General features: G+C 59.8%; 1 protein-coding gene across 1 annotated transcript; it reads left to right on the top strand.

The window, feature by feature from the left end:
* The first annotated feature begins 3,069 nt into the window (after positions 1 to 3,069).
* On the top strand, positions 3,070 to 26,947 carry CPZ (carboxypeptidase Z). Its single transcript, XM_060089347.1, has 11 exons — positions 3,070 to 3,269; positions 8,373 to 8,405; positions 9,324 to 9,698; positions 12,360 to 12,575; positions 15,068 to 15,264; positions 15,812 to 15,973; positions 16,384 to 16,542; positions 20,614 to 20,749; positions 22,449 to 22,588; positions 25,723 to 25,822; positions 26,497 to 26,947. The coding sequence occupies exons 1-11, from the start codon at positions 3,182 to 3,184 to the stop codon at positions 26,844 to 26,846; spliced, it is 1,956 nt and encodes a 651-aa protein (XP_059945330.1). The 5' UTR covers positions 3,070 to 3,181; the 3' UTR covers positions 26,847 to 26,947.

Here is a 26,947-nt window from a genome sequence, read left to right on the forward strand (position 1 = left end):
GCACTGGCAGGCGGATTCTTGACCACTGCACCACCAGGGAAGTCCCTGTGTTGTCTTTCATCCTGGGCTTGTGGTCTTTTTTTGTTGTTTGTTTTGAAAGATACTTTTCATGTGCACTTAAATGTATTGCAAAACGGTGTTGTCCCAAGAACTTTGTGAACCAATAAACACTTTATTCAAAAAGTCTCTCATGTCTCTGGGAAGGAGAAAAAGCTGCCTTTGCATTAGCCCGAAGCCAGCTGTCTGTGACCAGGAAGGCAGGTCCCCTGCTGGGCCTCCAGGATGACCCCGACTAGACCTGCACCATGTGTGCCAGGAGATGCACTTGGTTCTCCTGGAAAGCTCATGCCCTTCTGGGGAGAGTCCCTGCCTCCTCTCCGATGCTCAGAGGACCTGAGGGCGGGAATGCACAGGGCGGGAATGACTCGCCTCTGCACAGAGGGTGGCTGCCAGCTTCCTTGTTGGCAACTCCAGGCAAGGGCTGCATGAGAAGAGGACGTCGCTCCAGTGCCCAGCAGGGGTGGCACCGAGCCTGTGACTGGAGAGCCCTCATGCTTGAATTAAACATGGTTAATTTATTGAACTAAGCGCTGTCTCAGAGGACGCATGGGGAGGGGCTCCTGGGGAGGTGGGGGCATGGGGGTGGCTCCCCGAAGCTTTGACATTTCAGCCAGGTGCTGAAGGAGGGGCGCACAGGAAACCACCTCCGGCTGGTGGGGAGTGGATTCCCATCACCTATGGGCTCCTGGCTGCTGGGCACCCACCCCTGGTCATCAGGAGCCCCTTGCTGAGGTCAGTCTCTGGCTGAGCGTCCTTCGAAGGGTGAAGTGGCAGATAAGGAATGGCAGAGTCTGCGCTTTCTGAAACACCGTGTGGCTTCTCGCCCAGCATCTTATTCTGCAAGTAGCCACCACGGGCTCTTCCGCCGGCCCAGGCACCCGAGTGCTTGCAGACTCAGGTTCCCTGCCTCTCCTGTTCATCTGCTCCATCCTGACGTGCAGGTCTCGCTGCAGGCTGCCCCCACCCCTCTGGCCCATTATTCAGTGGCAGGGATTCAGTGGATGGGGAGGATTTGGCCCTTGGGAAGGGTTAACCTTGCCTGTGACTTGCCCCCGATGAACGATTTGGATCATTTGGATCAGAATGATCTGATTTGGGTCAGAACGATTTGGTGGATCAACCTCTTGGCTAAAAAGCTTTTGCAAGAGGTTGTTCTTTCCAACTTCACTGGAGAGGAAAGAGGGTAGTCCTAGAGGGGATTACTAAATTCTTCTCACTGGGTCTTTAAAAACAACAGCTAACACTGATCTTTTCATTCCAAGCCAAAACGCCTCTGGTTTAAAGCTGTATCATTACTGTTATGCTCCACTCACTCAAACCGGATGAGAGGGCTGTAATCGGAGGCATGAAGCTGACCACCTAATGGTTCAGGCTCAGAACTGAAGCCGTCGCAGGAGGGGACAGCCAGGAGACTCACCTGTGCCCACGTGGGCGCATGGGGGGGAGGGAGGGGGAGGGAACACACGTCCCCCAGTACGGGCACCGCCAGCTGGCACTCAGGAAGACTGGGCTCTACATTCACACTCCCAGTGTGGGCCAGAAACCTCAGAAGGGAAGTCAAAGGAAAGTGCCCAGGAGACTGCCCAGAGAAAGGCCAGGGGCTTCTGGAAGGACAAGCCTGCAGTCCATGTGGACAGAGGGTAGCATGGAGGCCAGCGCCCCAGACTCTGGAGGTGCTGACGTGAGTGGAGTGAGCGGTTCCTTCTCTGAGCCAAGGATGGATCAAAGCCCTCTTCCCACGTGTACTCCACAGTAGGTACTGTCACTGTCACTCCAGCCTCTGGGCTAAGCGGCTCGTCCCAAGTCTTAGGGCTGGGTGACATCTGGTTCCAGGGTCCGGCCTCCGTGCCAACCAGGACAGTTGGTGAAGGAGGCCCATAAAGGAACCGGGCTCCAAAGATGGTCTGGGCCAATGGCCCAGCTGGGGAGGGACCTGCCCCAGGGGACGATGCTGGGCTGAGGACCTCCGTGTCTGGCCCGCAGTGTTCCCAGTGCTCAGGGCATGAGCACAGCGACGTACACGCTGGCTGGTCCACAGCTGTGGGGCTGTGAGAAGTGGCTGGCAGGCAGATGTGTGCACATCTGGATAGCAGAGTGAGCACCTGTTCAGCTCCTTGGGTGTGGGGGGGTGAGGGTTTCAAGGCCGTTGGCTGAACGTCCAAGCAGTCCTGACCCTGGGAGGAGAGAGGGGCTCTAGGAACCACCTTTTTCTCACCTTGGGGCTGAGTTCCTGGGCCTCCCTCTTCCCAGGCCCCTCAGGCCTCCTGCCGGATGGCTCCTGGTGATGCAGGCAGGAGAATGGGGGAAGGGAGGGGAGTGGCTCTCTCACACCCCCAGGTGTAGACAGGTCCCCCTGGAGTTAGAGTGTCTGCGCTGGGCTCTCTGCCCGCCTCTGAGTTGCTTTTGTCCTGTCATCTGCTGGAGGCGGGGTGGGGGATGGAGGAGACACCCCAGTGAGCCCTTATGCCATCACCTGGACCTCTATTGGCTCTAATGGGCTGAGTGGAGGGACTGCCACGTTTCACTGAGGACCCCTGGTGCCAGACTCCCTGCCAGGTCCTGCTGGGAGCAAACCAGGAGGGGGCAACCCCGAGGGTGCCGGCTCAGAGGTGGGGAGTCACCCAAGGCTACCGAGGAGCTGCCTGCCCTTCCTGGCACCCGACCCTCCCCCGCCAAGACCCTTCAGGTGCATCCACAGCCTGCGACAGTGTGGGGAGGTGGGGACACTCCATCACTCCTCCCATGGGACCCAGGCCCAGAGCGGGGGATGATTTGGCCTGGCTCCCTGCCAGTTGGGTCCAGCGCGGGCCAGGACCCCGTCTTGCCCACAGACCCCTCGAGTCCAGGAATCAGGGTCCCTAGGCAGGATCAGCAGGGGATCTGGAGGTCAGGGGGGAGGCAGAAACCGAGCCCCAAGGGGGGCACCCACCCCTCGGGGCGGAGCACCGGCCCGGAAGCGGGCTGAGCGCTCCTTGGTCCCTCCCGCCGCATCGCTCTGCGCGGTTCCTGGCGCCGCCGTGCTGTAACCCGACTCCGCGCTCGTGGGGGGCGGGAGCCCGAGCGGCGCTGCGCCCCGGCCCGAGTGCCACATCACTGCCCGCCACCCTGCCCGCCGCCCACCATGCGGCCCCCGCCGCCGCCGCTGCTCTTCTCGATGCTGGTCCTCGCCGCCGCCCGGCCTTGGTGCGAGCCCAACCCGGACGCCGCGGGTAAGGCCGGCGCCCCGGAACCGGGAACTTTCCCCCGCGTGACCCATGGTCCCCAAGTGGGCACCCTGTGACCTTGGACCTCGGGGTCTGCGCAGGAAGGGGCAGCCGGCTCTCTGAGCGCATCCAGGCTGGGACCCCCGGGCGTAACGCACAGGCAGCTTGGGGGCAACGGAGGTACCCAGTGCTCTGGCAGGGAGTTCTTGGTCTGGGCACAGCGGGCAGGGCGCCCTGCAGGTGGCGTCCGAGGGAGCGGGTGCCAGAACTTTGCAGGAGGAGAGGTCGTCCGAGGTCCCCGGTCCTTCCAGGAAGGGGGCGGCCTCTGGGCAGGGCACACTTTTGACCCCTCCCTCCCATCTCTGTGGCCTGGACAACAGCGTCTCCGGAAGTGGGCGCAGAGGGCCGGGGAGGAGGGGGTAGGATTCTGGGGCAGGGGGAGGGGGAGAGTGCCGGGAGCCAGGGACCCTACCGGGGCAGTGCTCCTGGGAGTGTGAGGTGCCGGGCTGAGGCGGGGGCCAGCTGGGGGCCCAGGCTCCGGTCCTGACCACACCTCCCGTTCTGGAGTGGGCCTCGCTTTCCCTTTATGTTTAAAGGTGAGGGTGTATCTAGTCCGCTGCCCTCAGGGTTCTTAGCAGCAGCAGACATCTGTGCCCCTGGACGGCGGGGGTCCCCTGGGGCACAGGGGTCTGGGCGTGTCAGATACGGAATCTCTCAAGCACTGGAGGTTTGTGGATACCTGAGAACTTGCGGGCACCAGCCAAGTGGGTGTGCCAGGAGCAAAATGCCTCTCTCAAATGTGCCAAGGGCCATCTTCTCCTTTTCTTCTCCCTCAGCCCAAATTGAATTTTCTCTCCTCCTCTGCCCCCCTTCACCTTTTTCCTCCTCCACTCGCTACAGAAAGACCCGGGCCAGGCAGAGTGTGTATGTGTGTATGTGTGTGTGTTCACATGCACGCCTGCACATCTGTGCACGGGATGCAGATGGAACTTGCGTGGTGTCATGGATGGACCCTCCCCTGAACCCCTGAGGCCTCAGGAAATGTCTAGAATTATAGGCTTGTCAGGGATCACAGTCCCCTCTTCCAGGAAGCTCTCCCTGACCTCCCCCTTTTCCAGGGAGAAATGCAGCCCCCTCCTCTGGACCCAGGTTGCCCCTTCCTTACCTGGAGGGATGGGCAGGGTGGATCTCTGTCCTCCACTCCATGGTGGCATCAGTGACTGTTTCTAGAATAATTCCTTCCTCTAGTTGGATCTTCTCCTTACAGATGCGCATGTGTGGTCCGTGGAAACCCAGTGCCTTTTCCAGACTGCACGCTGACGTGGGCAGGGCCAGGCAGCTTGAGTCCAGGCTTTATGTCCAGGACTATATCCAGGTCCTCACTGTCCCAGGGCTCCGAGCGGGCCCAGACCCTTACCCCCGCCTGTCCCTTGCCTCCCTCAGGCCTTTATTGGGAGCCTGGGGTTTGAGACAACTTTCAAGCTCCCAGGGGCCAGGCAGGTCTGGGTTCAAATCCTGAGTCCTCTACACTGCTGTGTGGTCTTGGGCAGATGGCCCCACCTCTCTTACCTCATTTCTATTATTGCTCTTCGTTTTTAAGACCTTCAGCCCCAGGTCAATCTTGCTCCCTTCGTTGAAGACATGCTGACACCTTGTGGTCAAGAGGTGTAACGGTCACGTGTGGACTATGCTCCAAAGCAGCCTTTGGACCAGCGCTGCCCAACAGATGCCAGCTACCTACATCCTTTCACATTTCCCAGAAGCCACACGAGTGAGATAATAAGAAACAGGCAAAATTAACTTTAATAACAAATTTTATTTAACCCAATATATCTGAAACATTGTTTCAGTATTTTGTCATCAATGTAAAAATTATGAATGAACTGTTTTACATTCTTTTTTAAGTGCTAGATCTGAAAGTTGATATTTTGCACCTAAAACACATGTCAATTTGGACTCACAGCATTTCAAGTGCTCAATAGCCACACATGGCTAGTGGCTACCGTACTGCATGGTGTGTCCCCTCTTGGCACCACCTCCAGCCCAAGCTCCCCAAAGGCACCCCCTGGGGCTTGCTTATTGGTATGGGTTGAATTGTGTCCCCCAAAGATATGTTGAAGTCCTAGCCCCCCTTCCCCCATACCTGTGACTTTATTGGGAAACAGAGTCTTTGCAGGTATGGTCACATTAGGAGAAGGTTGCACTGCTTTAAGGTGGACCCTGAATCCAATGACTGGTGTCTTAGAAGAAGAAGGAAATTTGGACACAGACACACCAGGAAGGACGTGTGGTGACAGAGGCAGAGAGCAGGGTGATGTGGCCACAGCCAAGGGTTGCTGGGGGTGGAAGCTGGAGGAGGCAGGAGGACCCTCTCCAGACCCTGCGGAGGGTGTGGCCTGCCAGCAGCTTGATTTCGGGCTTTTGGCCTCCAGAACCATGAGAGGAACAATGTTTGTTGTTCCAATTTGTGGTTCTTCGTTACGGTGGCCACAGGAAACGAGTCCACCCATCTCTCTGTCTTGCCCCTGGTGCCCACCCTGGAAGTGTTGGTGACCAAATCAGCAGATGCCGCCCCCTTGTCCTCCCACTGGGCATCACTGTCTGGCAGGAGGATCACAATGGGCCGTCCCTCCTTCTTCCCGTGCGACCCCGAGCCACTGTGTGTTGGGCCCTTACTGGGCCCAGGCCCTGGCCTCAGCACCACCTCATCGGACCCTGCAACAACAGTGGGCACTCTTATTATCATCCCCATTTTACAGATGAGGAGACTGAGGCACAGAGAGCAGCTTAATTCCCAGACTTCAGTTTTCTCATCTGTGACTCAGGGAGGCTCGAAGCCACGTGAAACCGGGAGGATCCACTTGTCAAATCCACTCAAATCCAGGCGACCGTGTGGCATCTGATGGCTTTGAAGGAGCAGGCGTGGGAGTCACTGTGCTCCGGCCTCCCCTCCACGCGTTTGCCTGAGGCCAGCAGAGGCCCCAGGTCCAGCGGGGGTTCTGCTCACTGAGCGCCTGCTGAGAATCTGAGCAAATCTTCAGGTTCGCCCCCGTCGGCCCTGGGCTGGGCACACGGCAGGTGCAGCCTCGGTGTGGTGGGTGCAGGCAAAAGGAGGGGGTGGGGGCCTTGGCTGAAGCCATCCGCCTAGGGAGGCCTTGGGCTCCTGAGCTGACAGAGTCGTGGCGTCCGTATGGGTCCGAGCTCGCACGGGCTGTGAGGGCGGGTCGGCTGAGCTGAGCGTGAATTCTGAGTGTGAGCCCTGGGCACGGATGCTCCCAGGGGGTCTTGCTCCAATCACGTCCTTTCATCTGTTCTCCCGACATCAATGCAGAGAAGCAGATAACAGCGCAGTGTTCCAAGCTGTCCTGGGCCAGTTTCTGGTTCTTTCTTTATTTCCCTTATGTTTTGATTCATCCTCATGCCTCCTCATTCCGCAGAGGGCAGTGGGCACAAATCTGGAGACACTTTAGACCCTAAAGGCGTGGAGTCGGGTGATGGAGTCGGGCGGGCGCGTGGAAATTCCCAGGCTGCAGGCTGAGAGCACGTGCTTCACACTCTGCCTGGTGTCCTCACTCACTGCCAGCCTCAGTCCAGCAGGCATTGCGGGGTAGCCGAGGGCACGGGAGGTGGGCACGCAGCAGCCCTCTCTGTTGCATTAGGGGTGGCAGTTCCATTGCCTGGATACTTTAGGAAAATTATTCTCTTGCCTGTTACTTTGCCAAGTGGTGCCAGCCGGTTAGGACAGCCTGAATCCTTGGCTCACCGGGCGGTGAGAGGGAACCCTGAACGTCTCCATCCCATGAGAGCTTCGAGCTGGCCCGAGGGGTCAGGGACTGTGGCCGCCTAGTCCACGGTGGGGGAACCGTGTGCAGAGGTCCTCATGGGGGGCTGTCTGGCCCCCACCGTGTCCCTGCCACTGGGAACTGACATGTGCTCAGGCAGGTTTCCACGACCCCCAGATCTTAAGGCGAATCCCTAGAAGCAGCTCCCACCCTTGCTGTGGTACAGGTGTAGTTCCCGATGAGGTTACAGGGTTAGAAACAGCCTTTCCCTCTGGTCCTAGCATCCTTACCGTGTTCCTCCTGGGCTCCCCCTGCACCCACTTCCCGCTTTCTTTTTGTTTGTTTATTTATTTACTTTTTTGCTCTGGTCTTAGTTGCATCAGCCGGGCTCCTTAGTTGTGGCATGTGAACTCTTAGTTGCGGCATGCATGTGAGATCTAGTTCCCTGATCAGGGATCGAACCCGGGTCCTCTGCATTGGGAGCTCGGAGTGTTAACCACTGCACCACCAGAGAAGTGCCCTCCGCCCCACCCAACGCTTTCTTGTTTCCTGCTTCTCTGCTGCCCAGCCTGCCCTCCCCCCCACCAGGACCCCTGCACCAGCTGAGCTTTAAATCTGATTTCCTTCTCTTGGAGCCAGTTTTTCCCTCTTAGCTCTCACAGAGCACTAGGGACCTGCCTCTGATGGGGAACCTGGAAGGTAGTGTTGGTTGAGGTTGGTCTTAGTGACCTTCCCAGGGGTCTCACTGTTGGGTCCATGTGTCTGGGCCTCGGGGAGGACCCTTGAAACCCACAATTCCAAGGACAGTTCATGCATTGGTCCTCTTCTCAAAAAACAGGAGACAGCGCACTGCAGAGTGTTCTGGAGGGGAGAGGGCCACTGCCTGCCTGACTCTCGGGGGAACTTGGAATAGCGTGGGGTGAGAGTCACTGGTGGGGTGCAGTCCCTGGTACAGCCTCTGAGGGCTGCTTGTTAAATATTTGGGAATTTGGTGAGAACTAGTTCAGCTGCAGGAAGCTGAAATTGGCCACAGTGGAAGTATTCACACCACAGCGATCGGCCCACACTCTGAGCCAGGGCTCTTTCGTCCTGGCTGTCTTCCATTAGGGGAGTCATGTGACCTCTCTGAGACTCAGTCTCCCCTCCTGTGAAATATGGGAGGACGGCCATGTGGACATCAGAGGGTGGCTGTGAAGGGGAGGGTGGGCAGGGGGCTGGGGGCCTGGCCAGTACCCAATGAGAAGCAGCAGTGCCTTTGTACACATTTGGGGGAAGACTGATGGGCAGGGGTCCGCTCCCCTGATAGCACTGCCCTTTCTCTCCCCAGGTGGATGTCCCAGGGCAGCAGCTGCGGACAGCGGTACGGTACATGGACTTCCCGGTCTTGTTTTGTAGGAGTGATGCAGGCCCTTCACACTATCAAAGCGTTTTAGGGGGTGGAACCCACCGTTCTAAAGTGGCTGATGAATAAGGTGGCCCATCGATTAAATCCAGACCCATTTTAAACAGCCAGAAATTAGACAAAACAAGACAAGGAGGCCCTTCCCTCTGTGCAGCTGAGCTCCCGACCCTGACTCTGCCCCGGGCTCCTGCAGAGGGTCCTTCCATTCCCCCCCCAACACTCCCCCCTTCCCCCCCCCACCAAGGTGGGATCTAAGCAGGCTGGGTTCCGATCGTGAGGTGTGCACACACCCGCTGCATTGGCTGTTTATCCTGTGCGTTCCCAGTTCTGTGCCCGGCACCTGCTGAGTCCAGGGCTGGGACAAGCCCCTTCCCTCCCTGGCCCTGAGCTCCTCCTTTGTAAAATGAGGAAGGGAATACTGATCTCGGGATGATTTTGGAGATGGCGTGGGGTCTGACCTATCAGAGGTGCTCAGAAGCAGACATTTCCTCAATACCCCTCCTGCCAGATTTAGGCATCTGGTATATTTTAAGTGAAGGGACTAGATTTTTTTAAAAGTAGGAAAATATTTTCCCCATACAGAAGTCAGTGACATGCCCTAACGTGGCAGACCCTCGGCCAGGGTGGCTTTCCTGCACCCCTTTGGCAGACGTGGAAGCTGAGATCCAGAGCAGCCTGCCCTGCTCTCTCGCCAGTGAGCCCTGGGAGCCTTCTCTGGTCCTCCCACAGGGCCCTGGCCTCTCCCTGCCAGACTGCAGGTGCCCATCCCGTAGGCCCTGGCCCTGAGCGGGGTTGGTTTGGGCAGAGCAGGCCCTTCGTAGGCGTCTGGGTGGGCCATCGTGGGAAGGAGTGACGTGGTGACCCCGCCTCCCTCAGCTACATGCGTGGACCTGCAGCTCCAGACCTGCAGCGACGCCTCCTACAACCAGACGACCTTCCCCACGCTGCTGGAGCACCGGTCCCGGGCGGCAGTGGAGTCCAGCTCCGAGTACATCCTGCTGAGCGTCCTGCACCACCTCCTAGAGGGCCAGTGCAACCCGGACCTGCGTCTGCTGGGCTGTGCCGTGCTGGCCCCACAGTGTGAGGGCGGCCGGATGCGCAGGCCCTGCCGGCATGTCTGTGAGGCGCTACGGGATGCCTGCCTGCCTGCCTTCGATGCCATCGACATGGCGTGGCCCTACTTCCTTGACTGCGGCCGCTACTTCGTGGGCCAGGAGGAAGGCTGCTACAATCCCCTGGAGAAGCTGCGAGGTGGGCTCTGGAGTCTCGTGGTGGTGAGCAGCTGGGGGTCGGGCAGGCGGATAGGACACACGTTGGCCGGGAAGTGCCTGGGCCAGGGCGCCGATAAGGAGGCCCTGGATGCAGGTGCCCGGCTGGGAGGGCAGAGGTGTGAGTCCTGGCACCGCCCCCCGCCATCAGAGAACAGAGGGCACTGTTGTGAGGAGGACCTGTCTCCCCGTGAGGCCTACCTGGCAAAGCCTGGTCAGTCCTGAAAGACCACATGTAGAATACTGGCCAGGAGTGGCAGCCAAACTCCTCAAAGTGGGGTCCGTGGAGCCCCAGGGGAGGGGGAAGAGGGACTGCAGAGATGGGCTTTGGTTTGTCGTGTGGACAAACCAGTGGAGGTGGAATGGGCAGCCCTGGGTCGTGGTGATGGAATGGGCAGCCCTGAGTGGTGGTGAGCCCCTCGTCTTGGGGGGTGTGCAAGGAGCTCCTGGCTTTCTGTGCAGAGACCCCAGGGAAGGGGGTGGGCAGGGGCCACTGGGGCCGGCCTTGGGGTGCTTATGTGGGTGGGAGGGGACAGCCCGCTGGCCTGTGGATTGTGCTAAAAAGAACATCCTTCCCTCTACCTGGAAGCCCAGGAATTTCTCCTAATCAAGGAGCTTGGCAGAGATGCTGGAGGAGGGGGGGCGTGCAGGCCAAGTGCCTTTGTAGGCCTCCCTACCGCCTGGCTGGGCTTCCAGACTGGGTGAGAAGGGATAGCTCCAGTGCACAGTGGAACCCACAGCAGCCCCACTCATAGAACCCTCTGTGCAACCGCCACCCCAATCGGCAGCCACTGGTCACACGTGGCTCCCGAGTGTGACTAAGGATCTAAATTTTGATTTAATTAGATTTTAATGAATTTGAGCTTAAATGCAAATAGCCACACGTGGCCCGTGTGTGACACTGGGCGGTGCAGAATGACATTGGCTTCTGGCTTCTCACGTGCTCATGTCATGGAGCTCACGGGGAGGCTCATGTGATCTGGGGCCAAGTGCTGTACACATACCATCTCATGAAAACCCCACAACGACCCTGAATATTGGTGTAACCATTTTACAGATGGCAAAGTGGAGGCTCTGGGAAGGCCAGTGGCGGCAGGTGGCCGGCTCCTGCCTGGTGGAGCTGGTGTGAGCCAGGCCAGTCACTGATGGATGGACCCATCTGTCCATTCACCAAACAGCTCTTGGGCACCTGCTGTGTCCATGGCTCCTGGCTGGGACAATGAGAATGGCGGGGGGTTGGACACAGAGATGCCTTGGGCTGGCCTCCAGTGAGCTCTGGGTTGCAGATCTGCCGCTCGCTGGCTGTGCAGGGCTCAGGGATGATCCTGGAGCTGAATCTGGGGGGCTGGGGGGTTCTGTCCACCTGCACCTTCTGTGTGACGTGGTGGCCCGTGGGTGGCACCTTGCAGGCAGATAGGAGCCATCTGCACGTGAGGACGCAGGAAGCGTGGACAGCGGGAACAGCCGGGTGGGGGACGAGAAACAGAGGAAGGAAACCAGACATCTCCCTGGGGTTGAGCCTGCCCGCCCTGAGAGAGCCCGCAGAGTGGGCTGGAGAGTTTATTTTGGGCAATTCTGCCACCAAATTGCCAGTTCCATCTGCTTGCTTCTCCCTCGGAAACCATTTTGAGGAGAAACAAAACCGCAGTGCAAGTGAGACGCTTGGGAAAAGCATTCCCCATTAGTGCTCCCCCCAGGACCAGCCTGCGGGGACCTGCGTCTTTCTGTGCAGAGACCCCGGGGAAGGGGGTGGGCAGGGGCCGCTGGGGCCGGCCTTGGGGTGCTTATGTGGGTGGGAGGGGACAGCCCGCTGGCCTGTGGATTGTGCTAAAAAAAACATCCTTCCCTCGACCTGGAAGCCCAGGAATTTCTCCTAAGAAAACTTTAAAACTGGGGAAAAAGCTTTTCTCTCGCCCGCCTCCCTTCCTCTTTCTCTTACTCTTTCTCTCCCCCTCCCCTTTCCCTCCCCCTCCCATCCCCCTCCCTCTCTCTCCACCCCCCCCACCCCGCCCCGCATGCTCACTGTTGTGTGGGTAATAACAGCTAACGTTTGGCCTCAGGAGGGTAGTGGAATAGTGGGCAGTAAGGAGCCTTTCAGAGCCTTGCTGCCTCCCTGACAAGATGTTGAAACTGTTTCCACCGCCATGCTGAGTAAACAAAGCAGAACAGGAACCTGCATCCACCGCCCCCCCCAATTATAGCTTGATGCTCCCGGGACACAGAAACACCCAAAGTCAGGAGGCGGCCGCTGAACGGAGGTTTCCCTTGGGTTGAGGATTCTGTCGGTGTGCCCCTTCCTTCGTGTTCTACTGTTCTGTATTTTGTAAAATTTCCAAACTAACTACATATGATTGTTACTCGTAGTAACGCTAGGAACTGTGTTGCTGGGTACATCTGTCGGGGGCTGTTATTAGCTGTTGATATAAAGCATTATAAAGAGAACTTTCATTACCAGCAAACACGGACTGGCCGGGGAGCCATCCGAGGGGGACAGCTGGGTCCCGACCCCCAAGCTGCCACAGTGCAGTGTGGGTCGGGGTGAGGGCGCCGGGAGAGGTCAGGGCCCCTTGTCGTCATCGTGGCGGGGGGAGGGGGGCGGGCGGGCAGGCCCAGCTGACCCCCGGCACCCGCGTCCCTCCCCCAGGAGGCCTGGATGTCGTCGAGGAGGCGCTGCCCTCGGGCCATCCGCCAACCTTCCTTCGCTTCACCCACCACTCCTACGCCCAGATGGTACGCGTGCTGAAGCAGACGGCGGCCCGCTGCACCCACATAGCCAAGACCTACAGCATCGGGCGCAGCTTCGACGGCCGGGAGCTGCTGGTCATCGAGTTCTCGAGCCTGCCTGGCCGGCACGAGCTGAGTAAGCCACTGTCACCGTCGGGGGCAGGGGTGAGAGGCCTGGGCCAGGAAAAGGCTCTGGCCTGCTTGGCCTTGGGGTGCACGAGCCAGATCCGGGATCCTGATCAAAGTCCCCGATGTCTGGGGGACAGGATGCGGGCGGGGGCTTCGGGGTGTGCTTGGGGCACTGAGGTGCAAGTCCCATCCCACCGGGCATGTGTGACCGCTGTCACAGCCACGTCGCTGGGAGGAGCAGCGGGGTGGGCCACGGTCCTGGAGAAGTGGGCTGCACAAGTCAGGGGGCGTGACGTGAAGGTGTACAGTGGCTGCAGGCACGTCGGGCCTTGTGCATCTGTAGTGCAAACTTAACTGTGCTTCGTCTGTACCTTTTGTTGTCTTTGCAACCTTGCCCTGGCACACCCGGACCCCAGGCAGGTATGTGGGGCTCTGGGTCCTGGCCCTTTACGTTTGCTACTTTAAGTTGTGCGGTCCACATTCAGAGAGTGATGTGAATACAGCCATTTTCCCATTTATTTAAAACCCACGTTTATTTCAGCTTATATCAGGCTTAGGTCCTGTTTGGAGATGGGGGACCATGTGGAAAGTGCCACATCTTACTGTCCCTCGGAGCCGTGTTCTTGCTGGGCTGAGGAGGAGTCAGACTCCACCACAGTCCTGGGTCTTGCGCCATAACTGAGAAGGGCCTGCAGTGCGGATACTGAAAAAACATTACTGTGAAACTGAATTTCAGGGCCAGGTCAAGGAAAGGCAGTGGGCCCTGGGGGCAGGGCTCGGGGGTCTGGCCCAAGAATCCAAATGTTCTAGCAAAGACTCAGCGCCCTGGCTGCAGCCTGTTTCCGGGGTGGCGGGGAGAAGATGACCACGAGCCAGCCGTCCAGGGCACTGAGAGCATCGGGCGCAGGGGCCCCGTTCTGGCCTCTGCCTGGGAGTCGATGAGTGAGGGTCCTAGTCCTTTGACTCTTTCTCGTCTGGTCTCTCAGCTTGTCTGTCCCTGTGACTGTGGAAGTCAGACGGGATTGGTCTAGAAACAGCCCCACTTGACCTTGGTCCTTACCCCTCATCTTGGTTAAGTGGCTCTGGCCCCTTTGCTGGGCTGGCCACACTCAGCCAGTTTCCATCCTGGTGGCTTGGGCGGCATGGACGTCATGAGCCCTAAGCCCTGTCTCCCGTCAGGGGCCAGAGGTCATCTAGCCCCACTCCAGCCTCCAAGACCCACCCTGTCTCCTACCCCTCCAGCCCTGGGCTGAAGACAGGACTCTGGCTTTCAGATTGATTGGCCTGCAGCTTTGGAACATGTGGGTGAGGGGTGTCCCCTGTGAGAGGGTCAAGGGCGGTGGCTGGTGTGGAAAGCCTCAGGGCTGTTTATACCCTCGGAATGTGGGAGGGACATGGCCACTTGTTCCCACAGCTGGTGGTCCTTGGGCTGCACACAGCCAAGGAGGGAGATGCCATTTTCCATTTTCCAGGTGAGCAGTGTGAGGCTCAGAGAGGAGAGGTGACTTGTCCTAGGTCACACTGTTAGTAAGACTGTCAGGCTCCTGGTCTACTCTTCCATCCATCCATCCATCTTCCATCCATCAGTTCATCCATCCATGTATCCATTCATCCTTTCATCCTTCCATCCATCTTCCTTCCTTCCATCCATCCATCCATCCATCCACCCATCCACCCATACATCCATCTATTCATCCTTTCATCCTTCCATGTATCTTCCTTCCTTTGTTCCATCCTTCTATCCATCTTCCTTCCTTCCATCCGTCCATCCATCCATCCATTCATCCATCCTTTCATCCTTACATTCATCTTCCTTCCTTCCTTCTTTCCTTACTTCCTTCCATCCCTCCAGCCACCCATCCATCCATCCATTCTTTCATCCATACTTTCATCTGTCTTCCTCCTTCTCTCCCTCCCTCCCTTCCTTACTTCCTTCCACCTACCCATCCATCCATCCATCCATCCATTCATCCTTTCATCCTTACATTCATCTTCCTCCCTTCCTTCTTTCCTTACTTCCTTAAATCTCTCCAGCCACCCATCCATCCATCCATTCTTTCATCCATACTTTCATCTTTCTGTCTTCCTCCTTCTCTCCCTCCTTCCCTTCCTTCCTTCCACCTACCCATCCATCCATCCATCCATCCATCCATCCATCCGAGGGCCAGCTGCCTTCTCATTTAAGCACCAATGTATACCCTACTTTATTGCGCAAACATGAAGAGTGGCCATGAATGAAATTCTCACAGACCAATAACTTATATTGTTATTAATCAACATCCATGATCCATCATGCTAATAGTCATAGCTCTACATCACAGATGAGCTCAACCAAAGTGATGACCTTGATGAGACCTCATTAGTCACAGAGTCACTTGGGCCAAAACGAGTAGGAATAGGTTCCAAAACAACTGGCCACCCTTGCCGTGTGGGCCCTCAAGTCTCTGGGGACCCCAGGGCTCTGAGACGATGCCGCCAGGTCACTATATCCCCCCCCAGTGGAGCCCGAGGTGAAGCTCATCGGCAACATCCATGGCAATGAGGTGGCGGGCAGGGAGATGCTCATCTACTTGGCCCAGTACCTGTGCTCTGAGTACCTGCTGGGCAGTGCCCGCGTCCAGCGCCTGCTCAACACCACCCGCATCCACCTGCTGCCCTCCATGAACCCCGACGGCTATGAGGTGGCGGCCGCCGAGGTGAGCGCCCCCAGGCGGGCCCCGTGGCCGCTGCCTTCCACCCCCCACCCTGTTCGTTCGCCCTCTAGCGGTTGTGCAGGGTCTCTGTGCACGAGGGCTCAGTGGGCATCAACATCCGCAAGGTCCTGCTTGGGGGTGGGGAGGGCGGACAGATGCTGGGAGTTCTATGGTGGGTTAAAAGGTGACGCGCGCCGTGGAAACAGGATGATGGGGGTGGGAAGAGCCGGACCGTGTGCTGGCTGGAGGGGGGGCTCCGGGAGAAGGAAGGTGGCCCTGAGCAGGGCCTGCGGGAGGTGGGAGCGAGCAGTGCAGCCCTGGCGAGGGGTATTCCAGGTGGAGGACAGCCAGTGCAGGGCCTGAGGTTGGAGGATCAGCCCAGAGGCTGGAGAGATGGCAGAGGAGGTCAAGGGCGGCTCCCAAGTTCATCACGTGAAGCCAGAGAGAAACCACAGCCCTGCCTGCGACTCTCAGCCCAGCCCTGCGCCTCCCTCCAGAAGGATCAGGGTGGACGTGCTGACCCCTGGTCGGGGGCGACCTGTGTGTTCAGGGTGCCGGCTACAATGGGTGGACGAGTGGGAGGCAGAACGCGCAGAACCTGGACCTGAACCGCAACTTCCCCGACCTGACGTCCGAGTACTACCGCCTGGCCTCGGCCCGCAACATGCGCAGTGGCCACATCGCCATCCCACAGCACTACTGGTGGGGTAAGGTAGGAGCCGCCGCGCGCCCCTCTGATGCAGCCGAGGGTCTCTGGGTATTCTGGGACCCTCGGGTGTCATCCTTCCCCAGGGCAGCAGAGCTGGGTGGTTAGCAGCCTTAGCCTCTGAGCCTCGGTTTCCTGCCTGCAAAATGGGGATAGTCCTCACTGGGCCGCTGGTGGGATTCGGGGAGCGTGTACCGAAAGCACCCGGAGTCTGGCAGGTGCTCAGGGGCAGTGCCCCGGAGGGCTGCCTGGAGGGGGTGGCGTCCCCAGGAGGTGGGCAAGAGAGTTCCAGGCCAGAGGACGGGCACATGCGAGCTCCCGGTGGGGCCTGAACGGAATCCTGAATCTTGGGCATGGGGCTGGGTTGTCGGCGGGGATGTGCCTGGTCCTGAGGACTGCCTCGTCCGCCTGGGCAGGTGGCCCCTGAGACGAAGGCAATAATGAAGTGGATGAGGACCATCCCCTTCGTGCTCTCCGCCAGCCTCCATGGGGGCGACCTTGTGGTGTCCTATCCCTTCGACTTCTCCAAGCATCCCGAGGAGGAGAAGATGTTTTCTCCCACGCCTGACGAGAAGGTGAGAGGCTGGGCAGAAGTGCTGTGGGTGCAGGAGAGGCAGCAGTGTGGGTGGTGCCCTCGGGGCCCCGGAGTCCTTCCGGTTCTGAGCCGGTGAAGCCCATGGAGCTCTGAAACATTCGGAGCCTTCTAGGCCCATCTACAAACCCCCTCCTCCAGGAAGCCTTCCAGCCAGCTGGAAGCAGCCCCTCCCTCCTATGGCTGCCCCCCTTCCATCAGTGTCTCATCTCACCTGGGAGCTCCCGGGGTGGGGACCCTGGCCGAGTGCCCTCCCCCGAGGCCGCCCCGTGTCTTCTGTCCTAGGGAGGCTGGGGTTCCAGGCGACACCGGCAGAGGGCAGCGCTGCATCGTGCATGGCGCCCAGCTGGTTCCTGGCGCCTCCCTCCTTCTTGTGGGTCTGGCCAGTTTGTTAAGGGTCAGGTACCCTGGGACTTGAGGATGCAGTGGGATCAGAGTAGGAATTTTGGCCCCAGCGGTCACGTGGGCCCTCAGGAGACCCTTCCCGCCTCCAGGCTTGTTTCGCTCGCTGCTCAGACCAGCAGGGCATGAGACCCGTGATGATGGCCGGACCCCTCACCAACCCCGTTCTTCCCTTCCCCGGGGGCACCCCCTACCCTGACTGATAGTAGAGGCTGGTCTTCTGGGAAGGGCATGGGGGTTGAGGAGACTGAGGTCAGGCAGGGGGTGATCTTCGGTGGGTCACAGCCGAGTGCACTGGAGCTTAGCTACCCCAACTGCCCTGATGACCCCCCGCCCGCAGGCCAGCTCCTGCCCTCCCTCCCCCATCAGGAGGCAGGAGACTTTCCTGCCCTTCTGGGAAGACAGAGTTTGATAGTCTTTTCTTGAGCAGCCTGGGGAGGCTTGGGAGGGTCTGAGCTGTCTGCTTGGTCACTCAGCAGGCCCCCTGGTGTACCGGACTCGGGGTGGAGAGCGAGGCCTGGCCTCTGCTGCCTCCTCGCACTTTCTACCTGGTACTGGGGGCAGGGCAGGGAGGGTGGGACTGGTCCTGGACAGACAAGTGCCCGGAGCTGGCTCCCCTCGTGTTCTCCCCCTGCGGCCACCCAGAGGCCAACCCTGCCTCACCCAGTCCCTCCCTGTGTGTGGCCGGTCCCATGGTCTGGGCCCTGGGCTGAGGGTCCTAGTTAGGGTGGAAGACGGAGCCAGAAACGGGAAAGAGTGAGAAGGTGTGGCCTGGACAGAACAAGGGGCTCCCCAGGAGGCCGGGGACACGGAGGGATGGGGTGTGTGTGTGTGTGTGTGTGTGTGTGTGTGTGCTGGATCCTCAGCCTTAAGGTGGACGTTAAGGAGGGTGTCCTCAAGGGGCAGCTACCGCAGTGGAGCCTGAAAGAGCAGGTGGAGATTCCACCAGACCCCCAGGAATGAGGGTTCAGGGGCCTGTGGGCAGTAGGGCTGGGGAGGCCCAGCAGGGACGGGCTGGGCCGCCCTCCTCCAGGGCTGGGGGTGCAGAGCCCGTGTCTCCTGCGATTGTTCCTGTACTTGTTCATTCTTGCTCCCACTCTCTCATTCATTCAGTCACTCGTTCACTCCCTCCTTCATTCACTCCCTCACTGACCACTACAACCAGCCTAGCACCTGGAGGGGTGCCAGGTTCTATGCTTGGAGCTCAGCCAGGGCCCCCTGCGGTGGCTGGGTGATCTCCGCTGTGCCTGGCTTCCAGCTGCTGTGCTGTCAGAGATCAGGGCCAATGCCTGGGTGAGGCCTGTGTCCTCCAGGCAGGAGGGGCCCCTGGCCGCTGGACTCAGCATCTCTGGATCTCAGGGGCAGGTGCATGAAGACGCCTCTGCGGGGAAGTTCGCTTCAAGGGGTCCCCGCAGAGTCAGAACCCTGAGAACTGCCCCACCAGCCGTCAATCACCGATCATCAATCGATACTCCTTCAGCCCCTCAGCCAGTGGCGGTCTCTGTGGAGACCAGGGTCCCAGGAGAGGCTTGGGGAGTGGGGGCACGTGAGGAGGGCTTGGCCAGGGAGACCAAGTCACGCCCCCAAACTTCCACAGTGCCCAGTGGATGGGGGCCAGTGCCTCAGGGCAACGTCCAGGCCGGCCAGGGCTGCCTGCCTCGCCCCCCTCTGTCCCCCTCACACCTGCCCTTTCTGCCAAAATCCTACTCCCCAGCTGGGCTCAAGCTCCGTCCTGCCGACCAAGCCCTCCCTGACGCAGCCCACCCCCCAGTGGGAAGGAGCTGCAGTGTATCCAGGTCCGGGCAGGCCGGTCCTTCTCCGTGGCCCTGAGATGTGATCCTAGGCCCCTCGTCAGCCCATGTCTGCCCCTCCTAGCAGCCCACCGCACCCCACCTTGTTTCACTTGGGGGGGTCATTGTCTCTGTGTCCTTCCCCCACCGACCCACCACCCCACCTCGACCCTGGGTGGAGATCCTGCCCCCAGGTCGGGGCTGTTCCCAGCCGGGCCTGGGGCTCCAGTGCCCTGGGGTTGTAGGGACTGGTGGTGACTTTCCCTGCTCTCCTGAGGGGGCTGACTGACAGGTGACAGGAGGAGGCCCCAGGGCAGGATGGAGAGAGAGACCAGGAGGGAGCGTGGTCGGGGAGCAGAACTTCAAGAGGGGCTGGCCCAACCTACGCCCACCAGACTAGGTCCCGCTCTGCAGACAGGCGGTGGAGGCCCGGCCACAGTTCCAGAAACAGCCCCGTCACCACCTGGACACCTGGCTAAAGATGGTTGACCACAGCCCGTGGGTGACAGGGGCTGCTGGCAGGATGGCGGTCCCTGACTGCCAACCTCGGTGACTGAAGGACATGCGTGGGCTTGTATTTTGGGTGCTTGGTTTGTGTCTGTGGGACCGAGTTGAAACTGCAGTCTTATCCCTGTGAGAGTGGATTCATCCTTCCCCAAACCCAAGGTCCCGGCGTCTGAGTCGCCAGGAGAGACTCTCTCTCTGGCCTGGAGCAGCTCCCCAGTTCTGACCCCACCTGCCCGCCTCCCCTTTTCTTTTTTTTTTTTTTTGTTTTTTTGGGTTTTTTTGTGGTGTGCAGGCCTCTCACTGCTGTGGCCTCTCCCGTTGCGGAGCACAGGCTCCAGACGCGCAGGCTCAGCGGCCATGGCTCACGGGCCCAGCCACTCCACAGCATGCGGGATCTTCCCGGACAGGGGCATGAACCCGTGTCCCCTGCATCGGCAGGCGGACTCTCAACCACTGCACCACCAGGGAAGCCCCACCTCCCCTTTTCTTAAAGAGGGATTCCCAGCCCAGGACAGACCTCTCTCGGGGCCACAGGGCCTGAACAGGCCCAGTACAGGTGGGCCCTCCTCCCTCTGACCTCTACTTGGAGCCTCTGCTCTGGGTCAGACCCATGTCCGGTCCTGGGATGTACAGGTGGCTGAGTCCAGCCTGGGAGAAGGACCTGGTGGCCCTGTGGGGTGGGGAGTGTAACGGGGGAGCTCTGGGCTGGGGGAGGTTAGTGGGGGAGGGGCTCCACACCACCCAGGAATCGGGGTCGCACCCAGACGGGCCCTACCCCCGAGGCTCCCCAACAGGGGGTGGCAGGCCCTGTGAGCTTGCCTCCCAACCATGGTGGGAGCTGCACGTGGTTATGGCAGCAGACTGGTGGGCGGCCGCCAGGGCTGGTTGTCTCCTAGGGAAATGAAGCGACAGTTATCACAGCCATTCGCTTGGGGGATGAAGTCAGTGAAAATGAGCCCCATGCCAGCCTCCCGCCTCTCCCGAGGCCTGCCCTCTGCACAGCGGCAGGAAACGCTTTATAAATTGCAAAGCCTACCTCCAGGTGTCCTGCCAGTATCCCCACAGGGTGACCCCTTCTCGAGAGGAAGGCCACGCTCCCTAGCCAGGTGCGTAGGGGCTCCATGATGCGCCCATGTGCCCACCACCGGTGCCCCGAGCTCTGGCCGTCCCGCCTCCAGGCCTTTGCACGTGCTGTGCCCTCTGCGTGGACCCTGGTCCCCCTCCCACCCGAGCTGCAGGTATTCCCTGTGGTGGCCCCTCCTCACCCCACTGCCCCCAGCTCGGAGGGCGTCCTGCAGAGTGCCCACCTTCCGGTCTTCGCCTCGAGGGGACCTCTCTCTCCATCTCCTTTCCAGATGTTCAAGTTGCTGGCCAAAGCCTACGCCGACGTGCACCCCATGATGATGGACAAGTCGGAGAACAGGTGTGGGGGGAACTTCCTGAAGAGGGGCAGCATCATCAACGGGGCAGACTGGTACAGCTTCACGGGAGGTGCGCCCTGGACCAGCGGGGAGGGGCTCGGGTGGGGCGGGGGCGGGCTGGCGCCTCCTCCCAGCAGCTTCTCCTGGGAACTCGATTCTGGAGCTTCCAGGACGAGGGAAAGCAGCAGGGATGCCTCACGTGTGGGGAGACTTAGGCTCTGGGGTGGGAGGATTCGGGCGTGGTTGACTTTAGTTCTCTTGCGGCCTTGGTGAAGTTCACGTGCGACTGTCGTGGAAGGGCTAGATGGTGACTTCCCCATTGCCAGTTCTGTGGTTTATTTAATGGTCACTTAACATCTCACGGTTCCAACTGTGACCAGTTCTTTTTTGCCTTTTGGGGTTTAGTAGGGTTGCCCGATGGAATATGGGATTCCCCAGTTAAATGTGAATTTCAGAGATGTAAGGAAGAGTTTTTAGTTCTGTATAAGTACTGTGCAAGTCCCAGATATTGTGTGGGATATGGTTACGCTAAAACCATATTCGTTGTTTCTCTGAAATGTGGGAGCAGGTGACAGACACCCTGTGTCACGGGGACACTGGAGGCTGGGCCCACATGCTTCCACGTGCTGCCAGCCACCCCTCCACGCCAACACGACCCTTATTATTCATGTCACTTGACAGATGAGGAAACTGGGCTCAGACAAGAGCAGGACCAGCTCGAGGGCCATGGCACGTGGTAGAGCTGGGACTCACCCTGCCTGTGCCCCACCTTCTCCTGTGGAGGCGGAGAGGGAGGCCCCTCAGCTCCCGTTCCAGAGCCACTTTCACCCCCTGCTCAGCACCCCTGCTACCCACGATGGCACATGTGGTCCTTCCCGGGGGTCAGGGCGGCTTCTCTCCCTCCCTGGATCCAGACGCACGGGTTCCCTGACCCTCGGGGGGTGGGCTCTGAGTCTCAGGCACGACCTGTTCCTGGGGTCTGCAAAGGCCCCACTGGGGAGCTGAGCCTGGGAGAGGCCAGCTGGGCTCCCCTCCCTCAGGACACGGACCCAGGGAGGGCATGGGGCCAGTGACCAGGGACAGAAGGGCCATCTGCAGGGGAGTTTGGCCTCTGTGGACGTGAACGTTAAGTCGGGAAGGTGGCCGCTGGGTACCGGGGTTCGGAGCAGGCTCTGAAGCTCTGAAGGCCGGGGCTCCCGCTGCCCCATCGGGGCCCAGGGCTGCCTCAGAGCCCGGCTGCAGCTTCTGCTGGACAAGACCTCCCAAAGCAGATGGGGTGGAGGGCAGACACGGGGGGGCGGTCAGCCCCACTTGCTCCAAAGCCTCTGCCATCTCCCTGGCTGGCCATCGGCTTCGCTGGGCCAGGCTCACCCGGAGAGGAAGGTAGTAGGACCTTCTTCCCTGGGCTGTTCTCGGGACTGTCCAGGTAGATGGACGTTATCACTGGGGGTTCAGGCCAGGGGAGGGCCAGCAACTTGGGCCCCAGGGGCACGTATGGCCCCCACATGCTCCCAGCTTCTCTGCTGGAAGTGGGCTTGCTCCGTACCCCCCAGGGGGCCGCAGGGATGCTGCATGAGTCCGCAGACGTGGGCGCCAGACCGCTTGGTCCACAGTGCAGCTGCCCGCTCCCAGGACCTTGGGTGGGAGCTGTGACCTTCCCGGGCCTCGGTCTGCTTGTCTGGGAGGTGGGGGTAGGACCAGAGCCCCTCCCAGCTGCCCGGCCCAGGGCCCTGCGGGGCCGGCGTTGAGAGCCACCCCCTGTGCTGCAGGCATGTCCGACTTCAACTACCTGCACAGCAACTGCTTTGAGATCACAGTGGAGCTGGGCTGTGTGAAATTCCCGCCCGAGGAGGCCCTCTATACCATCTGGCAGCACAATAAGGAACCGCTCCTGAACTTCGTGGAGATGGTGAGCTCCGGGTGGCCCCTGGGGCCTGGCGTGGGGAGGGCCAGACCCAGGCCGTGCGTAGGGGCTCAGCGCCCGTGCTGTCACGTGATTACACTGCACTTGTTTATTAGTTAACCACCTGTGTTCACGAGTGAAGATTCACTGGCCACCCTGGGGTGGCTGGGGACACCATGGGGCATACAACAGGGCCCCCAGTACAGGAAAGGTCTCAACAAGGGGAGTGCAGGGACCAGGGCAGCCCAGGAGAGGCGCCTGACCCAGCCTCAGAGGCCACGGGGGTCTTCCTGGAGGAGACGGCACCTGGGCTGCATCTTGAAGAAGGAGGGAGATCAGGTGACAGGACAGGGACCCCTCTGGCAGAGGGGACAGCACATGTTAGAATTCAGTGGGACGTTTAGGCCTGCAGGGGTGCCGTGGCCGGAGGAATGTGGCAGGCCCTGGTCGGGGGCGGGCCTGGAGGTGATGGCTGGGCAGCAGGGTGTCTGCGGTCCAGGCAGGGCCTTGTGCACATCTGCCCCTGGGACTCAGAGGGGAGGGCACAGGCTGCTGGGGCAGCAGTGAGGCACCCGGACTGAGGGGTAACCCCCCCCACCTGTTATGGGCCTGAGGTCACCCAGAGGTGGGCAGGCTGTGAGCGGGGGCCTCGGAGAACGTGTCTACAATCACCCATCACTGGGCCCCGAGAGCCAGGTCTCCCAGTGGCCTGGTGCCCGCGTGGGCACCAGATGCCGCAGGTCCCACTGCCTCTCCCAGCCCTGCCCCACCCGTCAGTCTCCCCAGCGTGGCCTGCCACCAGGGGATGTGGTTCTGAATAGGATAACACTCATGAAAGGGACACAGGAATTCAAAATGGAACAAGACAGTACTTTTGTATTACAGTAGAAGCCTCTACATTTTGCTTATCCCTGAGCATTTTTAAGAATCATAAAAATGGCGTGTTGCTGCAGTGTCCCAGTGAGAAGCAGGTCCTAAGAGGAAAACAGGATTGCCCGAGGGAGACAACGAGAGGTTGTGAGTGCACAGAGCTTTGCAGTTGGTGTCCACGTGACATCGAATCCTGACACCAGTCCTGGCCAGGCAATGGGGCTGCCCCATTTTTTAGATGGAGGCACAGGGGTGCTGGGGGGAGTATCGTGCTGGTCAAGGGTCGCTGGGCTCCCATCCTGGCTCACAGAGGCTGTGATACAGCCAGAGGAGACAGAGGGTCAGAGAGTGACCGGGCGGGGCCAGTGTCACCAGCCACTGCGCAGAGCTCGAACTCAGATGTGCCTGCCCCAAACGCCAGTTCTGTTGTCGAGCCCCCTGCTTTCTAGAAAGATCAGGAACCTTTCTCCAGGCAGGAAGCAAGCCGAGCCTCCGGACCAGCAGCTGCAGCAATAGGAAGGAAGCAAGGCCGCGGATAATAACTGGCCGTTGTTAGCACTGCTCCTTCTTTGCGGCTGTGCCAGTGACCTCGCTGCGGGGCCTGGTCATCATCGATAATGGCTCGAGGCCAGGCCTCTTGGCTTGTTTCATTTTACGGCTGTCTGGTGAAAATGAGTTTTAAGGAGCCTTAAATGGAGCTGGGATTACTCCGTGGATATTGTATGTGAAGGCTCGGGGTATAAAGATTTAATAGCAAGTACGATACCGTGGAAGGCTGGGCAGCACATGGCCGGGCGTGGCCGGCCTCCTAGGATGGCCCCCAGGACAGCTGCCCGGGCCTCCTGATAAGGATCCGTCTGTCGTGTCCACTGAGGCCTTTTGCACATGATCCTGACCAGGCCTGGGCGGGGGTGGGGGGCGTCTACATCCCCCTGGACAGGAGGGGAGGGGCAGGCGCGCCATCTCTCCTCCTCTGCCTGAGAGCTCCGCGTCCCTGGTTCTGCATGAAGGTGACTCCTCAGCCCGAGACCGAGGCCGGACCAAAATCTCACTGGTGCGTGCCGGTATTACGTGAGGCCCTACTGTGTGCTGGCCTCTGTTCTCAGGCTGTGGGGGAGGGGAAAGGGCAGATGACATCGCAGTGAAGTCAGGGCTGGGAGAGTGGAAACCAAGACTGTGGGACCCCAGAAGAGGCCCCTGATGTGGCCAGTCATCAGGGAGGGCTTTCTTGAGGAAGAGAAGTGTGAACTGTGTCTCTAAGCGGGAGAGGAATAGGCCAGGTGAGGGAGCTGGTCAGGTGTTCTGAGCAAAGGAAGAGCCAGGATGGAGGCTGGGAGTCCGGGGGCAGCCCTGAAGGCGTGAGGGGCAGCCTCCGGGGATAGGACAGCACCCACGCGCTGAGTCTCCCCTCCCCCCAGGGCGTCCCAGCCACCTTTGATGTGAGCTTCAACCTCTGGTTGTTTGCAGCCTGACAGAGCAAGGGTGTTCAGCGTGTTTGTTGCTGATTGTTTCAGGAGAACTGTGCATGGGCTCAGGGCTCCAGGAGGTGATTTCTTTGGAAAGTGCGGCTTCCTAGTCTGACTGTGATGTGTGCAGGAGCTGCAGGGCGTGTGCTCGGGAGTGGCTGTGCTTAGGACCCATCAGGAGGGTGGGCCGTCCTGCCTCCAGCTCGGCCGCTGCGCCTCACGTGTATTAATTCTTATTTCCTGAGGTGGGCACGGTGACCCTGTGTTACAGATGGGGAGAGTGGGCCGAGATGCCAGGTAGCTTTCCAAGGTCAAGGAGCGGGTTGGTGCCTGGCCAGGACTGACACCAGGGTCCAAACCCTCGGGCCCCTGTCCTCCCGCTGCCACACGCTGCCTTTGGGACCTCGGCTCAGAGAGAACCTGTCACGCCGGCTCTGCCTGTGAAGGCAGGGGGCTCAGATGTGTTCACAGGTGGACACGTAGGGGTCTGCTGCTCAGCGCTCATGGCCCAGGAGACGATGTCAGCCAGACCCCCGAGCTGGACTGTGGGCCGTTCACAAACACAGGACGGGGTTGATTGCCGCAGGGGGACCCCAGAGGCGGGCTCACTGGTCACCCTGTCTTCACAGATGAGGAGACCAAGGCCCAGAGGGGGTGTGGCTTACTCAAGCTGGCAAGGCGAGTGGTGCAGAGCTGGGCTTAGCCAGGCCGTTTCCCTGGAGATGGGTGGGAACTGGCTGGGAGGGCTGCTGGGCACTGAGGAGGGTACGTGCCGTATCCATGCCCTGTCCTTGGTCTCCTCAGGTGCACCGGGGCATCAAAGGCGTGGTGATGGACAAATTTGGCAAGCCGGTCAAAAACGCCCGGATCTTAGTCAAGGGCATCCGCCATGACATCACCACCGGTGAGCACTTCCTGGGGCCATGTGGTGCCAGCACCTGCAGTGCTCAGAGTGTGCCCGCCGCTCCCTCCGTCCTGCGCCGGCCTGTGGGTGTGAGGGTGGGGAGCCCTGGGGTCTGTGTCCACCACGAGCTGTGTCTCCTGCAGCATTGGGTCCAGTGCGGGGGTAGGGGTTGCACTCACGTCCTGGCTGCCAGTGACCATCGATGCGGATTCCATGTTCCTCAAGAAGTGACTGCTGGGCAAACCTTCTCAAAGACTACAGGAGGGAGCCCGTTGGTTCCTATTCTAGAGCTTACATCCCACTGATAAGCTGGGGTGCCCATGTGGGCTCCAGGTGCCCTCAGGGATTTCACAGCTGATTTGAAAAATACCGTACATTGTGATGTGAATTCCTTGTGGAAACACAGTCCAGAGGAGGGAGGGATTGCTAGCTGTGTGGGGGATGGAATGGTCTGTGAAGGCTTCAGAGAGGAGGTGCTGCCTAACTAGAGTTTTGAGGGATGAATAGGAGTTTGACAGAGGGAGCAGGTGGGAAGGACATTCCAGGCCAATGCAGAGGTATACCTTTGGGGTCTGCTGCCCTCCAGGCTGATGCCCGCCTGCCCCCTATTACCCATCATCACAAAGCTATCTGAGCCCAGGTCTGAGAGTCATTTTCATTCCATTTGTCCACAGCCCCAGATGGTGACTACTGGAGACTGCTGCCCCCAGGGTCCCACATCGTCATTGCTCAAGCCCCTGGCTACTCCAAGGTCATCAAGAAAGTCACCATCCCTGCCCGGATGAGGAGGGCCGGCCGTGTGGACTTCATTCTCCAGCCGCTGAGGATCGGACCCAAAACGTTCCTTCTCGGGCCACGGAGAAGTGGGCCCGGAGGCGCCGGCCCATACAGGGAGCCCGAGGAGCCCAGCCAAGAGCCCCTGGGGGCCCGGAGACAGCCTGCGGCTGGCGGCAGCAAGCCCTGGTGGTGGTCCTACTTCACGTCGCTTGGCCAGCACCAGCCGCGCTGGCTGCTCAAGTACTAGGCACCCCCGCCCCGCCATGCGCTCTCCTGCTCTTGATTCCATCTTCCAAAGACATCCCACAAAGCCGTTTCTGTTTTATTAAAGTGTTTCTATTCACCTCC

Source organism: Mesoplodon densirostris, chromosome 1 (assembly GCF_025265405.1).
Source record: "Mesoplodon densirostris isolate mMesDen1 chromosome 1, mMesDen1 primary haplotype, whole genome shotgun sequence".
In the NCBI taxonomy this organism is placed as follows: Eukaryota; Metazoa; Chordata; class Mammalia; order Artiodactyla; family Ziphiidae; genus Mesoplodon; species Mesoplodon densirostris.

Excerpts from the sequence above, each read along its gene's own strand:
- CPZ (XM_060089347.1), top strand. The coding sequence starts at position 3,182 with ATGCGGCCCCCGCCGCCGCCGCTGCTCTTCTCGATGCTGGTCCTCGCC. Across the intron at positions 12,576-15,067 it reads GCCTGGCCGGCACGAGCTGA|TGGAGCCCGAGGTGAAGCTC; the intron begins GTAAGCCACTGT and ends ATCCCCCCCCAG. Across the intron at positions 22,589-25,722 it reads TCCTGAACTTCGTGGAGATG|GTGCACCGGGGCATCAAAGG; the intron begins GTGAGCTCCGGG and ends TGGTCTCCTCAG.